The sequence below is a fragment of the Mus caroli genome, chromosome X (assembly GCF_900094665.2).
Source record: "Mus caroli chromosome X, CAROLI_EIJ_v1.1, whole genome shotgun sequence".
NCBI lineage: Eukaryota > Metazoa > Chordata > Mammalia > Rodentia > Muridae > Mus > Mus caroli.
The window spans coordinates 43,517,496-43,532,912 of record NC_034589.1 but is presented as its reverse complement, the minus strand read 5'-3'; the positions used below and the strand labels follow the sequence as shown (position 1 = coordinate 43,532,912).

Sequence of the window (15,417 nt, the reverse complement as noted above, 5' to 3'; positions counted from 1 at the left end):
TGTTGACACCTCTAAAAGAAATTGACATGCTCTTTAAACATTACGATGTAAACCAATTGAAGTTTAGGGCTACACTGAGATTTCTTTTCTTGTCATCTTCCAGTTTGAACACCACACATTTTGGAGGAAGAACTATGGTATTCTCCTCCGCGGCTCTGGGGACTGCAATCTTACAAGTGCTGCCTTGTTTGCTGTGTTTCCAGAACAATGCCCTATAAACTGGGTGACATAAACAACAGATTCCTCTTCTCATAATACCAGCCATAGAACTCTAAGCTCAATGTGTTTACATGACTCGTGGGGCCATTTCCCAAGGCTTCTAAGTATCCGTCTTCTCGTCCCCATATCTTTACATTCTTGGTGTATTGTCTATTCTCTCTGTGTCTGAGTCTGAGTTTCTTTTCCTCTGTAGATTTGCTGATAACTTACCTCAGTTACCTTATTTGAATTTAATGACCTCTTTCAAACCAATACCATCCCCAAATTTCTGTAATTATTTGTGTTTTTACTGGGTGAAACTACTTCAACATGTTGAATTTTGGGCGACAACTCAACAATAGCAGCCCTTATGAAGGGAAACTTAGAAATTATCATGATGTTACTTTTAACCAGCAACTCCACTTCTGGAGATCTGGTGGAAAGTCAGACTGACAACCACAAATGGCAATAATTATTTCATCCTTATTGAGACAGAAAAGAATGATTTGGGAGCAATGGAGTACACTGTGGTTTGCCTACAAAATACAAAACGCCTCTATGAGAAGAAAGGAGGAAGCTCTCTGTGCACTGCTGTCAGAGATCTACTTGCACTATGAGGGCAAGAAAGGCAAGGAGTGAACAGGATAATAGCAGCCTGTTTCTGTTGTCTACATAGGGAAGATACACTTGGATCGACTTGCACAGTATTTGTATAAGCACTGGATGGAAAACAAGGACAAGAAAAAAACGGATCAATTTGATTATTAATAAGGGTATGTGGCAGGCAGGGGTGGAAATGAAGCTCTCTGTATTTTCTTGGCTGTGTGCTTTTTCTTTTCTAAGTTATGGATGTTTAAAACAATTGAAAGCATATATTTGATATATATATATATATGGATGAAGGATATATAAGAACAAAGAATATGAGTTTCCATTTGTAAATCAGGTGAATCCAAACTAATTAAGAGATATATTTTTAAAGTGTAAAGCATAGCTTATGTGGCTTATGGCTCAGCCACGGGATCTCTAGTATAAAATGAGACTAAGTCATCTTTTGGCTTCCGAGAATGGCTATTCTCTGCTTCTCCAAGTTTAATCAAGTGTTTACAAATTGCTCGCTTTTGAAGAAAAAGAGAGCCGTGACTGTTTGCTCCCTGTTTTCTTTTTCTTTGCAGAAAGGCCGTGCGTTCAAAGTCCAGTTGGATTGCCCGTGGACCAAAGAGGAGGCTGCCCGGATGCTATCGATCCTCAGTACTCAGCAGTGCAAACGCCCTTGGGTGTGCTTCACTTCAAGCAAATCCAAGTGGGCCCGGCTGGAAGCAGGGATGCCTGGCTGGGGGTGGGGGGACACGCGTGCTCAGCATCCAGCTGAGAATGAGATGCCTGGAGAAAGCCCCCTTCCTGTCACAGCTCCCACAGCCATCTGAATCTGCTTGCTCGCAGCCCAACGGCCTCGCTGAGGATGCTCCATTTAAAAGTGCAGTTTTTGGATGATTCCCAGAAGATTTTTGTGGTTGATGTAAGTGGAAATCACGTCGCTATTATTCCTTTATTATTCATTCAATAATGGTCATTTGTGGACAGCCCATTAGCAGCACTGTTATATCTTCTTTAGAACCGAATGAAAGAGGACTGTGGTTTTTAGATTTGGAAAAGGAGTCTGTATTTAATGTCACGATTTGGCTCATGTTTTCCCATTAACCTTTCTTCTAGAACTTGCTCTCTTTCTCCAGGGACATTGAAAACAGATTTGAAAAATACGCTACATATTTGTGCAAAGGCAACAACAACTTAGTTCTACTACCCAATAAGGCGTTATTGTTCAGTGAAACTATTTATCTGGGAGTCTCACTCTCGGACGTTCTGAGGGAAATGAGGGGAAAGCTGGCCCCCTTTCCTCAGAAAAAATCTAAGGGTTACAGGGAGCAGAGTTACAGCTCTAATGAGAACTTCAGGAAACAATGCCGCGAAGAAGGGAGAAAGGATAAGAGACGATTTAGTTTGATTTAGCACTTATACTTCAGAGTTCTTAATCTAATTCCTAGCTACAGGATGATGGCATACAATTATACCTCATTTCTTCAAGAAAGAACAAATGTATTAAGCACATCACCTAGTGCTGAAAGCTCCAACATCTTAAGAGATGTGCAATTTGATGTCAGGATTTATGCATGAGCATTTTGAAACGTTCTGCTTTTCATTTTATTGGAAGCCAAACTGCTCTTTCCTGTGACATTTACATTAGCTTCTAACAAGGAACAAACAGTTCATTTTCCATGAAATTCATACAAAAAATGTTGTGGGTTCTTTTTTTCCTCTACAAATAAACTGAAAACTACTCTAAGCTCAGCTGTGATGTAGGGTGTGAGGGTAGCCCATTTTTCCAGAGGATTTTATTTTGATTTGAATCGGGTTTTGTTGGTGATGACTTTCTGGCTTCAGCTGCTATTTTGCTGTCTCTTCCTTTCAGTTTTATGTGCAAAGGGCATTTCTAGTTCTTCGGACCTGAATGATTTGTTTTTGTAGCAAATGGATTCCATTAGAGTTATGGGGCATTTCCTATTCTTTCTTGGAAGTGTATGTGAGGGGTGGAAAATGTCTTTTGAGTAATTTGTCCATTTGCAAGCTGGTGGTGGACTGGTCCAGTGCTCCAGAACCCAAATTACTGAGCTGGGTATTCAAAAGACACTGCTTTAGGCTAAGTTTTTAATAGATACTTCATGCAACTCAAAGAGAAATCTTTGACAAAAAGTGACAGAAGAGTTTTATAAATGTGCAGTTCTAATTCAGAGCCAATTATATGGGCAGTGGGGAGCATGGTACTATAGTGCCACAAAATTCACCTCCCCAAGAGCCAATTCCAGCAGCTTGAAGCCAGCCTGACTTGCCTTCAAGTCAGATTGTCTCTTTCCAGCTGCAACACATTGTGTTCCTTGGAAAGATAATGAGAGAGATTTGATACCCAGCAATTCGAGTGTCAAAGCAAAGCATCTGATGCCTTTTACTTGGTGGAAGGTTGCACCATGAGTAGCAATCATGGTGCCTTTCTGAGTGGGAATAGCATGGGCTAGAGTGCTAGAAGCATCTTTGTTGTGAGGGCAACAGAACTTGACTTAGCATTTGGCCATTTGACATGACAGTGTCTTCTTAACCAATGGTAGGCATAGAAATAATGGTGGTGGTGGGAGTATGGTGGGGGTGCAGGATCAGGGGATAGCTTGTACACTATCACTGTGTGTACACTATCACTGTGTAGTGTATAAATACAGAGTGAGGGTTTTGAATCCAGAACTCTTCCCCATACTCTCCCTTCCACAACTGGATCCAGGGAACTCATCAGACAGTAGTTATCAAGGCCTGAAACATTGCTCACAAAGATGATTTTTTTGTATTGTCCCCAAAGGATGTATAATTTAGTATACAGTGAACATTTGTGGCCTTTGTAAACCATTAGCATGTCCATATATTCCTTACCCATGAAAGAACTACTAAGCAAGGTGGTCACTAGAAGTCAGGGATACCATACTGGAACTTTGTTTACTGATTTCAATGCAGATGCATAAATGCAACAGAATGGTGCAATCCTGTGACCCCCCCCCCCAATCTCCAAAGTGCTGGAACTATAGGTCAGCATCAGCTACAGATGGGGTTTGAGGCCAGCCTCAGCTACGAGAGACTCAGGCTTAAAACAACAAACAAAATAATAAGCTGGCAGAAAGTTCTCTTCTATTAGTGCTAGTATTTTGAACAGCTTAGAGTAATGCTTGGGCTTATAAAGAAGAGAGGTCATTGTAGCTGAGGAAAGCCATGTGATAAGGTTTCTGGTACTGAAGTCTGAAGAGGGAAGGGAGATTTTCCTTTAAAGATAAGATTCAAGGAAGTAATTTATTACACAAGCTAAAATAGTGGACAGGAAATCATCCATGCTGACTTTATAGCAAGTACAGCAGGAGAAATATAATAAGGACATATTATCAGATAGAATACTGTCATGTAGGAAATGTTATTCAACATTCAGAACCCTTTATCCAAACGCCAGTGACATTATCTTTAGGATATTCTCAATATGCAAGATCTGGCTCAGACCTATAGATTGTGACATCTGATTTGTCAAAACTCCACAAGGAACTTAAGTCAAAAACTGATTATATGGTCACATGCCAAGGTCACCATTTACAATAGGATTAGGTACACTGGAGACTCCTCATTAATCACGAGAAGGCCAAATGATGTCAGAACATCAGATCTAAGGAACAGATGTGTAGTTCATTAGAACAGGTTAACAGGTTGGTAAGGCATCTGTAGCCCCCAAAGCCCTATCATTGACATTTATTAATTCATTGATACAGCTATTTGGCTAAAAATTATTATTGAGGATCTCATAAGTCCATGTCCTGTTTTGTAAGCAACCAATGCTAGCACAGGGGTTTATTCAATAAATTCAAGTCAGATCTTGAATTTAATGAGAATTTGAGATTATTGAAATTATTGAGATATTGAGAATATCATAAAGTTCTTTTCAGCAAGGAATATTCTAGCCTAAGCAGTGGTAGCTGGACATTAACTTGGCCTGCGTATCTTTTTCTTCTTGTTAAATTGTTGGTGTGCTTAGTGTGCATTTGCCTTATTCTGTCTTTAACTTGTAATCTCTTTAGTTAGATTATTAGGAAGAACATCTGGCTCCAGAGACATCCTGTTTGTTTGAAGTTTCTTTGCTCCAAGGCAATGTGTGTTGATTTTATAGATGAAGCATCTGAAAATGTTAGTCATCCTTTTCCACTGTGATTTTTTTTTTTTTTTTAAGAAGAGTGTTACGGAAGTGTAGGCAAGGCAGAGAACTTCAGCACTGTCAAAACGTGCCCGCTGAAGTATGATCCTAGGAAGAACACAGAGTAATAACCTCATCTTGCTTTTCAAGTCCCCATACACATTTCATAAAACTGATCATTGTTACACTTTGGCATCGTCCTTAGGGCTACTGTTAATATCCTTAGGAGATCAAGGGTAAACTTTTGGATAACAATGAGAGTGAGTGGACAGAGTAGCTATAGAGTAACATCATATGGCTCAAAAAGTGATTACAAGTTTTAGTGGAAATTCGATTTTGCTTCTTCAATCAAAGGACCAGAGAATGAAGAAATCATACGACCAAAGCTCAACTTTCCTGGACTATTAGAGGTTTTTATATTGACTACAAATCCCTAATACCCTTTCCATATATACACCAGAAGGAGTGAAAGAGTGTCTCTGTACCTCAACTTCCTTGTAACTAGAGATGATGCTCCCTTTAGCTTTAGATAGAGAACGTTATAAAATAGTTATCCCAAGACCACAGTCAATGCAGTTTGGTCTGATATCTACCCAACCCCTCTGCTGCTTTCTTGTCTTCATTAAAGCTATTGTTTCTGGATTTTCAAAACTCATTTCAACTTGATAGTTTCTAGAAACTAAAGTCAAAACAGGAGGTTGAAAATTGTTTGCCTTTAACGTTTATCTGATTGCTAGGTGATCTGGCTGGCCGTCCAGTGATTACCCAGAGAAGCACACAGTGAATCATCTGCTACCCTCAGGAGCCCACAATAAAGGTCACTAGGCTTCATTTCCTAACAAGGACAAAGGGTAGGCAGTGTCAAGACTGAGCATTATCTAAGCCAAATGGAAAAGCAAAGAACTGCCCAGTGACTTTTCTTTTGAATCAGTAGTGGAATCTACTTTATAGATTCTTGTCTAGGAATTTCTTTTTTAGTTTGTAGTGATGAAAGAACTTTTGTAATTTGGTCAATAGACAATTGGATAACCTCTTGTCCCACATTACAATGCTATGTTTTCCCAACTGCAGTGATGGGGATTGCTCTGGTATAATTAAAATGCACCTGGATTTCAGGCTACAAACCCCATAGTCTTAGGCCAGTCACATATCCTCTTTGTTCCTCGAACCGTTGTGAGGGAGGAACAATGGAAAACCGATAATGTTTATCTGAAGCTGATAAACCAGCATAAATTGGAATCTGCACTTATGAGCTGTGGGGCCTTGAGGAGCTTATCTGATCTGAGTCTCAGCTGAACCACAACTGTCAAAACCCAGACTTAACAAAAAAAAAAAAAAATCAGGAAATTTCCCCAAAGAGTTAGCTATTTAGGTTATTGAGTAGGAGGGAACCAAGAGAGCAAAAAGTGAGAGCTAGAATGAGATGCTATCAGCAAAAGAAAACATGAAGATCAACAAGTCAAAAAGAACAGAAGACATTGGGTCTTTCACAGAAGGAAAAGATCAGCTTGGTAGGTTGAGTTAAAAAGAACACAGGGTTGTCTTAAAGAACTACAGGGACAAAAAATGAAGCAGAGACTGAAGGAAAGGTGGTCCAATGGCTGCTCCAACTTGAGATCCATTTCACGGGGAGGGGGCACCAAGGACTGACACTACTACTGATGCTATGATGTGCTTACAGTCAGGAACCTGGCATGGCTGTCCTCTGAGAGGCCCTACTAGCAGCTGTCTGAGACAGAGGCAGATACTTACACCCAACCATAGGAAGGAAGTCAGGGACCCCCAAGGTTGAATTAGGGGAAGGATTGAAGAAACTGAAAGGGAGGGAGACCCAATAGGAAGACCAGCAGTCTCAAGTAACATGGACCCCTGGGAGCTCCCAGAGACTGAACCACCAAGCAGGAAGCATACACATTCAATCTCAAAATAAGCCAGGCTGGACTATTGATTATTTCAAACTGAAATCATTTGAGGACTGTAACTTTGAGAAGGGCCATATGACCTGTGTTTTTCGACATGCAGTAAGTCATAATGGTTCTTTCAGGAGGGGTGGCCCTCACATACCAAAGCTGGGAAGGGCCTTAGTCACAAGAGACTGGTCATTAAGGCTGCAAGTGACCTTGAATAAACAAACTCTTTGATGTAACCCTAATCTTCTAATGGTATCTACATCCATTCGCCAGGTATCTCTGTATCGATAGCCCAAGAATTTACCACCCTAGTCCAGATACCAAACTGTCACATTACTTCCAAGATTCTTTGTTCTTTGTCTAAATAGTAAGGAGATTGTGTGCTTTGATCATATCTTCAGAATTCACTGTTGTGAAGAATGCCATGTACAGGTAAGATTAGCAAAACTATTGTGTAGTTAATCAGCTAGTGTGTTAGTTAGGTTTCAAAATCCATCCAAAGAACCCACACAGGAACTGAGAGAGAGGAAGAGGGCTCTCAATACCCTTTTTCCTCTCTCCTGTAAAGTATGAGTTTAGTCAGGGGTGAATACAGAGAGGAAAGATGATGGATGCAAGAGAGGCTAAGGGGGCAGATTTTTACAACCGTTTTATGACTCCTGTTTGGATATGGAAGGAAAGTGATAAGGGATGAAGTGAGAAGGAATGCAAATGGTCTTCCTGTTTCTGGCTGAGGTGACTGAGCACTGAGATTGAGAACAGAGCGACCAGAGTACACTGAGGAGGGACAAAGATAATTTTTGCTTTTGGATTTAAAGATAGAATTATGGGAAAAAATGTGTGTGGAGCTGCTTCGACCTTAATTCTAGTCTCAACTCTTACAGTTTTTTGGGTGGGTATTCAGGAAGGGCTCAAGTCCTCTTTGAGCCTGTGGTTTTATCAGTCGGATGGTAATAATCGTCCTATCACCTAGCTTGGGATGACATTGGGAAAATAAAAGGGAGAGCAGATGTGAGGCTCCTGGCACTGCGTAGAAACTCGAGGCTTTGTTTACCTCCCACTCCTTGCTCATAGAACCATCATTTCTTGGTTTTACAAAGCAATGGAGAGTAACTACAAACTTTGGCCTACAAATTGGAATTTCTTTTCGGACTTCTTGAGCTTGTCAATCACCGTGGTTGAGCAAAGCTGTGCTCCCTAGCTCTTTGCTTTCTCTGGGGCTTTGGAGCCAGCGGTTAATTCATCCTGCTATTCCAATGGAGGTTTGCCTCGGAGCAGCCTCAAGGGCACATGCTCCCCTCCAAAAGCCATCCAGCCTTCAAGTGTCAAGAGTAACTGTCTAGTATTACCTAGATTAACACAATTTCCTTTGAGGGAGTAGATGGAAATAGCCAAAACCTTTGTGCTTGCCTACACTGTAATTTAATTCATGGTCACAACTTATAGTAATGCTAATCCATTCAATAATAGCAACAATAATTGTCATAGGTAATGCTTACCAGCACTATATCCTGGATATGTTTCATCTTATATAATTCTCACAGGAATCAAACAAGTGTCACTATCAAGAGTAGTTCTATAACTTCTCTGTTATAGAACTGAATATTATTAGTATGTACTCCACAGAGCTGTTCCAAATTAACATAAGTAAGAAAGCCAAACCAGTAGTACACACTGAGGCCCAATGAATGGATTGCTGAATATAATTTATTATTACACTTTTATTTACTACTTCTATGTGGTATGGTGTGTGTCATGATACACGTGTAGTGGTTAGATGATAACTTGTGTTCGTGTGTGTGTGTGGGGGGGGGGGGTTCAGTCTTCTCTTTACACCACTGAGCCATTACACTGGCTCACCCAAGTTTAAATGTTGAACAGACATCCTGAGACTTATGTTTAAGTGACAGTAGCCCAAGCTGTTGAGGTCAGAAATAGTAGGTTCCTGTCAGTTTGTACAGTCATGAAAACGGATGCAGAGTGGGAGATTGGGTTTCCCCAATGTCTTAGCTTGATAGTCACAGCCTATCTAACATCAGACTCTTGGACGATTTGTGTCTTTGGGAAGGAGGCATTTTCTGCAGTTGCATTGTGTTTAGTGAAGTTGCCTGAGCGTTCTGGAGTTTGTAATCTGCCCTGTAGATCCATGCAGACTACTTCTGCAGGGTCCTCAAAATGAAGGTTTTGCTGATAGAAACCTGGGGGGGGGGGTCTGGGGATCAGCTCACTACCTCCCCCAGCTGTGCAAAGAAGGCCAAAGGAAGGACCTTGGAAGTCAGGTCACATTAAAAAAAAAAAAAAAAAAAGGTCAGCTGGGAAGCATAAAGTCCCAGCCTAGCCAATGTTAGCAGCGTCTTTGCCAGGGATTTATCTGTGGTTACTGGGGGCCAATGCTGCCTGGTGAATGCTTTTGTTTGAACTGAGCCTCACAGCCTAAGGTTTGTTGATTCGGAAAATAAATTGAACTGAAAAAGAAAGAAAAGGCTTGTGTTCTGCCTGTCAAGCAGCCAAGAGACCCTCTGCGGTTTCGGTGTTGCTCATCTCCATCCCTATCCCCATTTCCCCCCACCACCTGGAGGCTCCTCCTCTGCTGTCACCTGGCTGCCAGGCTGCTTTCTTGGCAGCTTTCAGAGGAGAGGCCTGGCCTGCAGCCGGCCCTTCCCCAGCCTCCTCACTCTCCACAGCTGAAAGGAGGAGGGACCAGTCCAGAGAAGCTCTGAAGGGAGCTTTGTGGGGAGAAGGCTGGGGAACTGACTTTGGAGTCAGGTGTGTGATGGCTGGATGTTTATTCAAGCCTACCCTCATGGGAACCTCAGGAAAGAGTTTTAGCTGGTTGAGGTCTTGCCGCTTTCACCACAGCTCAGGGCCCCTGCCTGCTGCTCCTGTGCCATTCTGGTGCTGTGGAGCCCTAGTTGAGGCTCTCCAATCTTCACCCGGCACTCCATTGCTAGAGAGCAAGATTCCAGCGAATTCTATACACATTTTCCACTACTCCAGGGACAGATCTCCTGTATTTGTGCCATTGTCTGACCTGTCAGGAACACAAATATGTCACAGTCGCAAGAACTTAGTTTTAACTTCTGCTTTAAGACAATGAAGTTGACAACTACAATACATGGAGAGGGTTTTTTTTTTTCAAAGTGATTTCTGGGAGTCTAATGTCTTGGGGTCAAAGGGGCATAGCCCTGGGGGCAGAAGCAACTTTAGAGGGTGGTGACAGGCATGGCCCAGCTATTTCCTATAAGGGCCTGAGGCCTCCCAGCCAAGTGTCAGAGAGCAGTGCCAGCCTTTGTGATACTTGGTGCCATTTAACAGCTCTGTGCTGACTGAGAGCTGGAAAACACTTGGTTAAAGCATGGAACCACTGAGAGACCTGGCCTTCAGAGTGCATCTGTGCAGGAGGTGGGTAGTACAGGGTTGGTTCAAGGGGCACTAGGGCAATGCATGCCTCATAAGATCTGCTGAAATCTCCACCACTAAGGATGACGGGAAGTGACAGACAGCAGGGGAGCACTCATCCAGGCTATGGAACTGGCTGGTGCATAGCTTGTCTGCTTCTTAATAGCTCAGCTCTGTGAAGCTCCCCTACCCCACAGGCCACCAGAATCTTTATTCTCTCTTTCCCTCTCTCCCCAGCCTCCTCCCCCACTTCTGGGTCCAAGGTGTGGGGCCAGAAGACAGAGGTCTGTCTAGGGTGAGCTGACCCCAGGCCCTGGAAGCATTTAAGCTTGGCGCCTCACTGCTAATCTTGGGGCTTAGCTGTCTTAAACAAGCAGTCCTTTGTCCTCGGAGATTCCTTTCATGATGATGAAATTCACCTTTCAGCAGACCTAGGGAAAGACAAAGGTTCCCCAGAACTTTGCACTCTGGGATATTTGAAGTGATGGAGAAGTTTCTGTCACAAAGTTACTGCCAATAGCTTTTGAAGCTATGAGATACCATTTCCTGACCTACCTCTGTACCAGACGGTCCCACTTGTTTCACACACTCACTACTTGGGAAATTTGGGAGACAGATATGATTGTGTTCATTCATTCATTTAACTAGAACTCCGGAGTCCTTAATACTTCCAGGCACCACACGGGCCTTGAAGGAGTCCATAGGCTGGAGGAAGAACTAAAAATGTGCATAGTGTAGAATCTGCACCAGACATCTACTGCAATAGGCTGTTCCCCCTGGCACCGTGGAGATGGTCATGTTTGGAGCTCTCTAAAGGAAGCCATGTCTGCCCTCAGCCCTAAGTGACCAGTGCTAATTATTTAGGAATGTGCTGGGGAGTTGGGGACAGAGGGATGAGAGTTGAAGTTGGTCTAGAGTCACTGGAGAAAGCCAGGGGAGGCCTGTGAAGCGTAGATCAAACTGATTTACTGCATGGTGCTGACTGGTTCTCAGTCATGAGGCAAGAGGATGTGGAGAGTGGATACAGGAAGTAGAAGCAAGGGCCGAGGGAGGAGTTTCATATGCAGAAATTAATGTTCCTCGAGGTTTCATGTGAACACAAGGTCATACAATGACAAGTAAAGACAAGGCAGGAACTACAGGGACTGCGCTGACTGCAGACACCCCTCCCCCGCCCCCAGTGTGGGGTCAGAAAATCCCGGCTTGCTTCAGGAAGAGCATAACCATTGACTATCATGTCTTCTCTTTACAACTTGAATTTGGAGTTCACCATTTAAAACTATATTTTTAAAATGTGTTGATTTTATTTAGGTGTATGTCTAAAACATCTAACAACAACAATGGCCCTCCATGAGCTTGAGACAGCTAAGTCTCTCTAGAAAAGAAATGTGTCCCACGGAAATGGTTAAGGCTGTGTATATTGATGTGTGGACTTCTTTCTATGCAAAGATATTTCTCTTAATTTTGTTTGCAATTGCTAAGAGGAGAAGACAGCTTACATGGTCAATAAGGTGGTTTCCAATGGCATTCGTGGTACAATACTAAGCTTTGAAACAGTTTGTCACTGAAGATTTAAGTGACATATACTCTGAGAATTATTTAAAAAGCTTTACTATAAGGTCCTTAGATTGGTTGACTCTGATGAGATTAAGAGCACATAATTTCTTCTTCTTTTCCTCACTTCTTTTTGAGACAGGGCCACATCTAGCCCAGGATCTCTTTTAGCAGAATGAATTTGCTGCATAGTAGAGGCTGGTCTTGAATTCTGGATGCTCTTGCCTCCACATCCCAAGTACTGAGACTCTAGAGGTGCCTTAGCATAGCTGCCTCATTCCAGACCAATTTGTTTAGTCATTTGTTTTTGAGATAATATCTTATTGATGCCAGGGCTGATCTGGAACCCTCAGACTCAGGGGTGTCTTCCAAAATAGTTGAGACTAAAAGTGTGTACCACCACAAACCATCATGCCTGATACAATGATTTTAATAAGAGCATATTGCTTTGGAATAAACCTGGAACCAAAACAAGGGAAAATTCATTTTAAAAAGCTGTCCCAATGATAAATATGTGAGGTAATGCATACGTTAATTAGCCCAAATTAATCATTCCACAGTATATACATATTTTTAAATGTCATGCTGTGCATGATAAATATGTATAATGTTTACCTGTTCATTTACAAATAATAAATTTAAAACAGTTGCAGTTTAAGTTCTGTTTCTGCATAAGCCTCAAAATGGGAGTGCCTCTTAAATTGGTAAAGTTGCTTGTGCCAGTCATGTGCCCTGCAGACATTCTAGGTACCTACCCATAAATATAAGCCCATTGCCTGCTATGACACCCAAACTCTTTCCCAGCCAAAATTTTAATGAGAATAGCTAGTATATGTTAAAAGAATGTTTGCATTCCAGATGTTAAGCTAAGAATTCTGCACACATTCCCTCATTGAAATTCACAATAAAGTAGGAGATAGCAACACTTCTACTTAGTAGATGAGCACGGGTGGGGGGGGGGGGGGGGGGGGGGGGGGGGGTAGGGAAAAGAGCAGAAGCAACCCGTTTCAAGGTTGCTGATTAGTCATGCCTCTCATTCCAGCTGCTTGTGGGGCTAAGGACGAAATGGGGCAAGTTCAAGGGCTGCCTGGGAACACAGGGCCAGTTCAAGAGTAACCTAGGCAAATTAGCAAAACTCAAATTTAAACGTACTGGAAACATAGCTCAGTGATAGGGTACTTGCCAGACTTGTGTAAGGCCCCATGTTCAGTCCCTAGTACTAAAAAATGTCTCTAACTAGTGAAATAGTAGAAAGAAGCTTTGGATGAGGTGGTGTAGGTGAAGATCTTATAGGTGTGGCCATTTTACCAATTCTGTTTACTTGTTTTTGTAGACAGGGTTTCTCTGTGTAGCCCTGGCTGTCCTGAAACTCACTTTGTAGACCAGGCTGAGCTCAAACTCAGAGATCAACCTGCCTCTACCTCCTGAGTTTTGGGACTAAAGGTGTGTGCCACCATGCCCAACTACACTTGACCAATTCTTTAAAGGCTTGTCCTTTCAGAGTTATTGTGTTGGAGTTAGCTGTCGTGGGCACAAGGAATGGTGACAGGGGAAATGCGTTTAAGGAAGCAGGCTCTGGGATCTCTTAGGGAGCTGTCATAGGACAAGCAATAAAAACAGTTCAGAGAGAGATCAGAAAGATGTGGCCTCTGAGCATTACATGAGGACACAAAAAAGTGGTCGTGAGTGTGTGTGTGTGTGTGTGTGTGTGTGTGTGTGTGTATGTGTTCTCCGTGTGTAGGGTTAAGTACAGACACAGTGATGTCTGTTAATCACTCTGTGAAGGCAAAGTATGTATATTGAATTATTAGTGCTTAATCTGGGACATAGTAGAAGTTCAATAAATACAAATCTATGAGAATTCATGCTCTCAGCTGCTAGGCAGCGAGTCCCTGTTCAAATGAATTAGTTAGCTAATCAAATGCCAGCTTGTTGATTTTAGAAGGCAAAATCTTCAGACAGGAAGGATGAGGCACACATATCTCACGTAGTAGAGTAACATTTTTTTCTATGCAGATGCACTATTGTGTGGTTTCAGTAAGCCTTCAGTGACTCTTTGAAATGGAGATAGCAGAAATGATAAGTGCCCTGCCTCAGGCACTTGCAAGGAACAACAAAGGAGAGAGGCCACCCTACCCTGACAATCTACAAGAGCCCCTGAAGTCTTTGTGTGGATCCTCCCCAGAACACATTCCTGCTTGGGAAACAAAGCCGAGCAGCGAATGTCAAATCGAACATCCAGAAAGGGGGAGCATCATTGGCTTTCATTTATAATTAGCAATGAGTCAGTTTAACCAGATCCCTCTATACAAAGAATTCCACCTAAGCAATCAGAAGGAATACTATCAGAAAGCATGCCTTGGGAATGGCTAACTAATTTTAAGACCCAAATGATATCATCTATTGGAATCAAGTTCCCACTGAACATGTTCGTGACTTCTAAATTCTTCTCGGCTTCCCCACAATTTCACATTTTGCAAGTTAAATCATGCCTTCTCTTTCGAGTGCATTAGATTGGGGGGGATGGGTAGTATTTAAAGGAAATATATGAATTAAAAATGCTCTGGACATGACTGTGCTTGCACCTGGATATGACTAGAGAATTCTAGACAGCAGCTTTGATTTATGATACACACCCTCACAGGAGAGCTGTTGCGGAATCTAAATATTCTTGAGGTGGGAAGTGGCTAAGGTCAGCCATAATGGGACCAAACCCAGACTAAAGAAGAATGTGTAACCCCTCGGCTTTGGTTGTAGATTCTGGATTACTTCAAGCCTCCGGAATATTTGAGTCATGACTTGGGGGGTTACATGTCAGTGGAGGTTATAAGGAAAGGTCCAGGGAGTTGCAGACAGGCCCTCAAGTGAAATCATACTGCCCTGTCTCAAGTTTATCTGATCCTTATAAAAATAATAACAATAAAAGCACTTACTGTGTGCACAACATTTCCAGCACCCAGTCAAGAGGCAAGTAGAACGAGCTAACTGGGTTCTAAGTAGCTGCTACATCAGGTCTAAGTCAGTACCAAAGGGCCAGATGCAGAGGAAGACACTAGATGTGCTGGGGTCAAGAACTCAAGCACTCAAGAAGGGATCTGACAGGCCTTAAGAGATTTTTGTGGGTGTGTGATTGGAAAGAATCCAAGTGAGGTAGGGGCAGGGGCTCCCAGCTCCAGGATAGAGCTGGTCCCCTTAGTGTGGTCCTCAGTTGTCAAGAAGCATACATACCTGGCTAATGAGAGGGTGTGGAAAGAATGAAGGAATGAAACCCACTGTCACAGAAAGAGAGTAATCGTTCATCTGATCTGTCGCTACATCATTCAGAATCCCCTGAAGGGGATTTTCTTAATAAAAAGAATTTCATATTCAGTTTCCAGAAATTATAGAACCTAAGCTAATTACAAAATTTTTTCAAACTTTGAGTAAGTGTAAAAACCAAAACATTCAAATATGATCCCTTCATCCAGATTCTACTGCTTTTGTGAGTTCAAAGCCAGTCTGCTGGACTCTTCATCCAAAGTCCACAAATTCATTCATTCGTTCATTCATTCATTCATTCTCTTTGTCTCTCTCTCTCTCTCTCTCTCT

The 15,417-nt window shown here is 42.3% G+C and overlaps 1 protein-coding gene across 2 annotated transcripts in view; it reads left to right on the top strand.

The window, feature by feature from the left end:
• The first annotated feature begins 1,660 nt into the window (after window positions 1–1,660).
• Window positions 1,661–15,417, top strand: part of Frmd7 (FERM domain containing 7) — a 48,143-nt gene continuing 34,386 nt past the window's right edge. For both annotated transcript variants that reach the window (XM_021152901.1, XM_021152902.2), the window contains exon 1: window positions 1,661–1,717. In XM_021152901.1, the coding sequence (XP_021008560.1) occupies window positions 1,661–1,717 (57 nt within the window). The remainder of the gene's footprint in view (window positions 1,718–15,417) is intronic.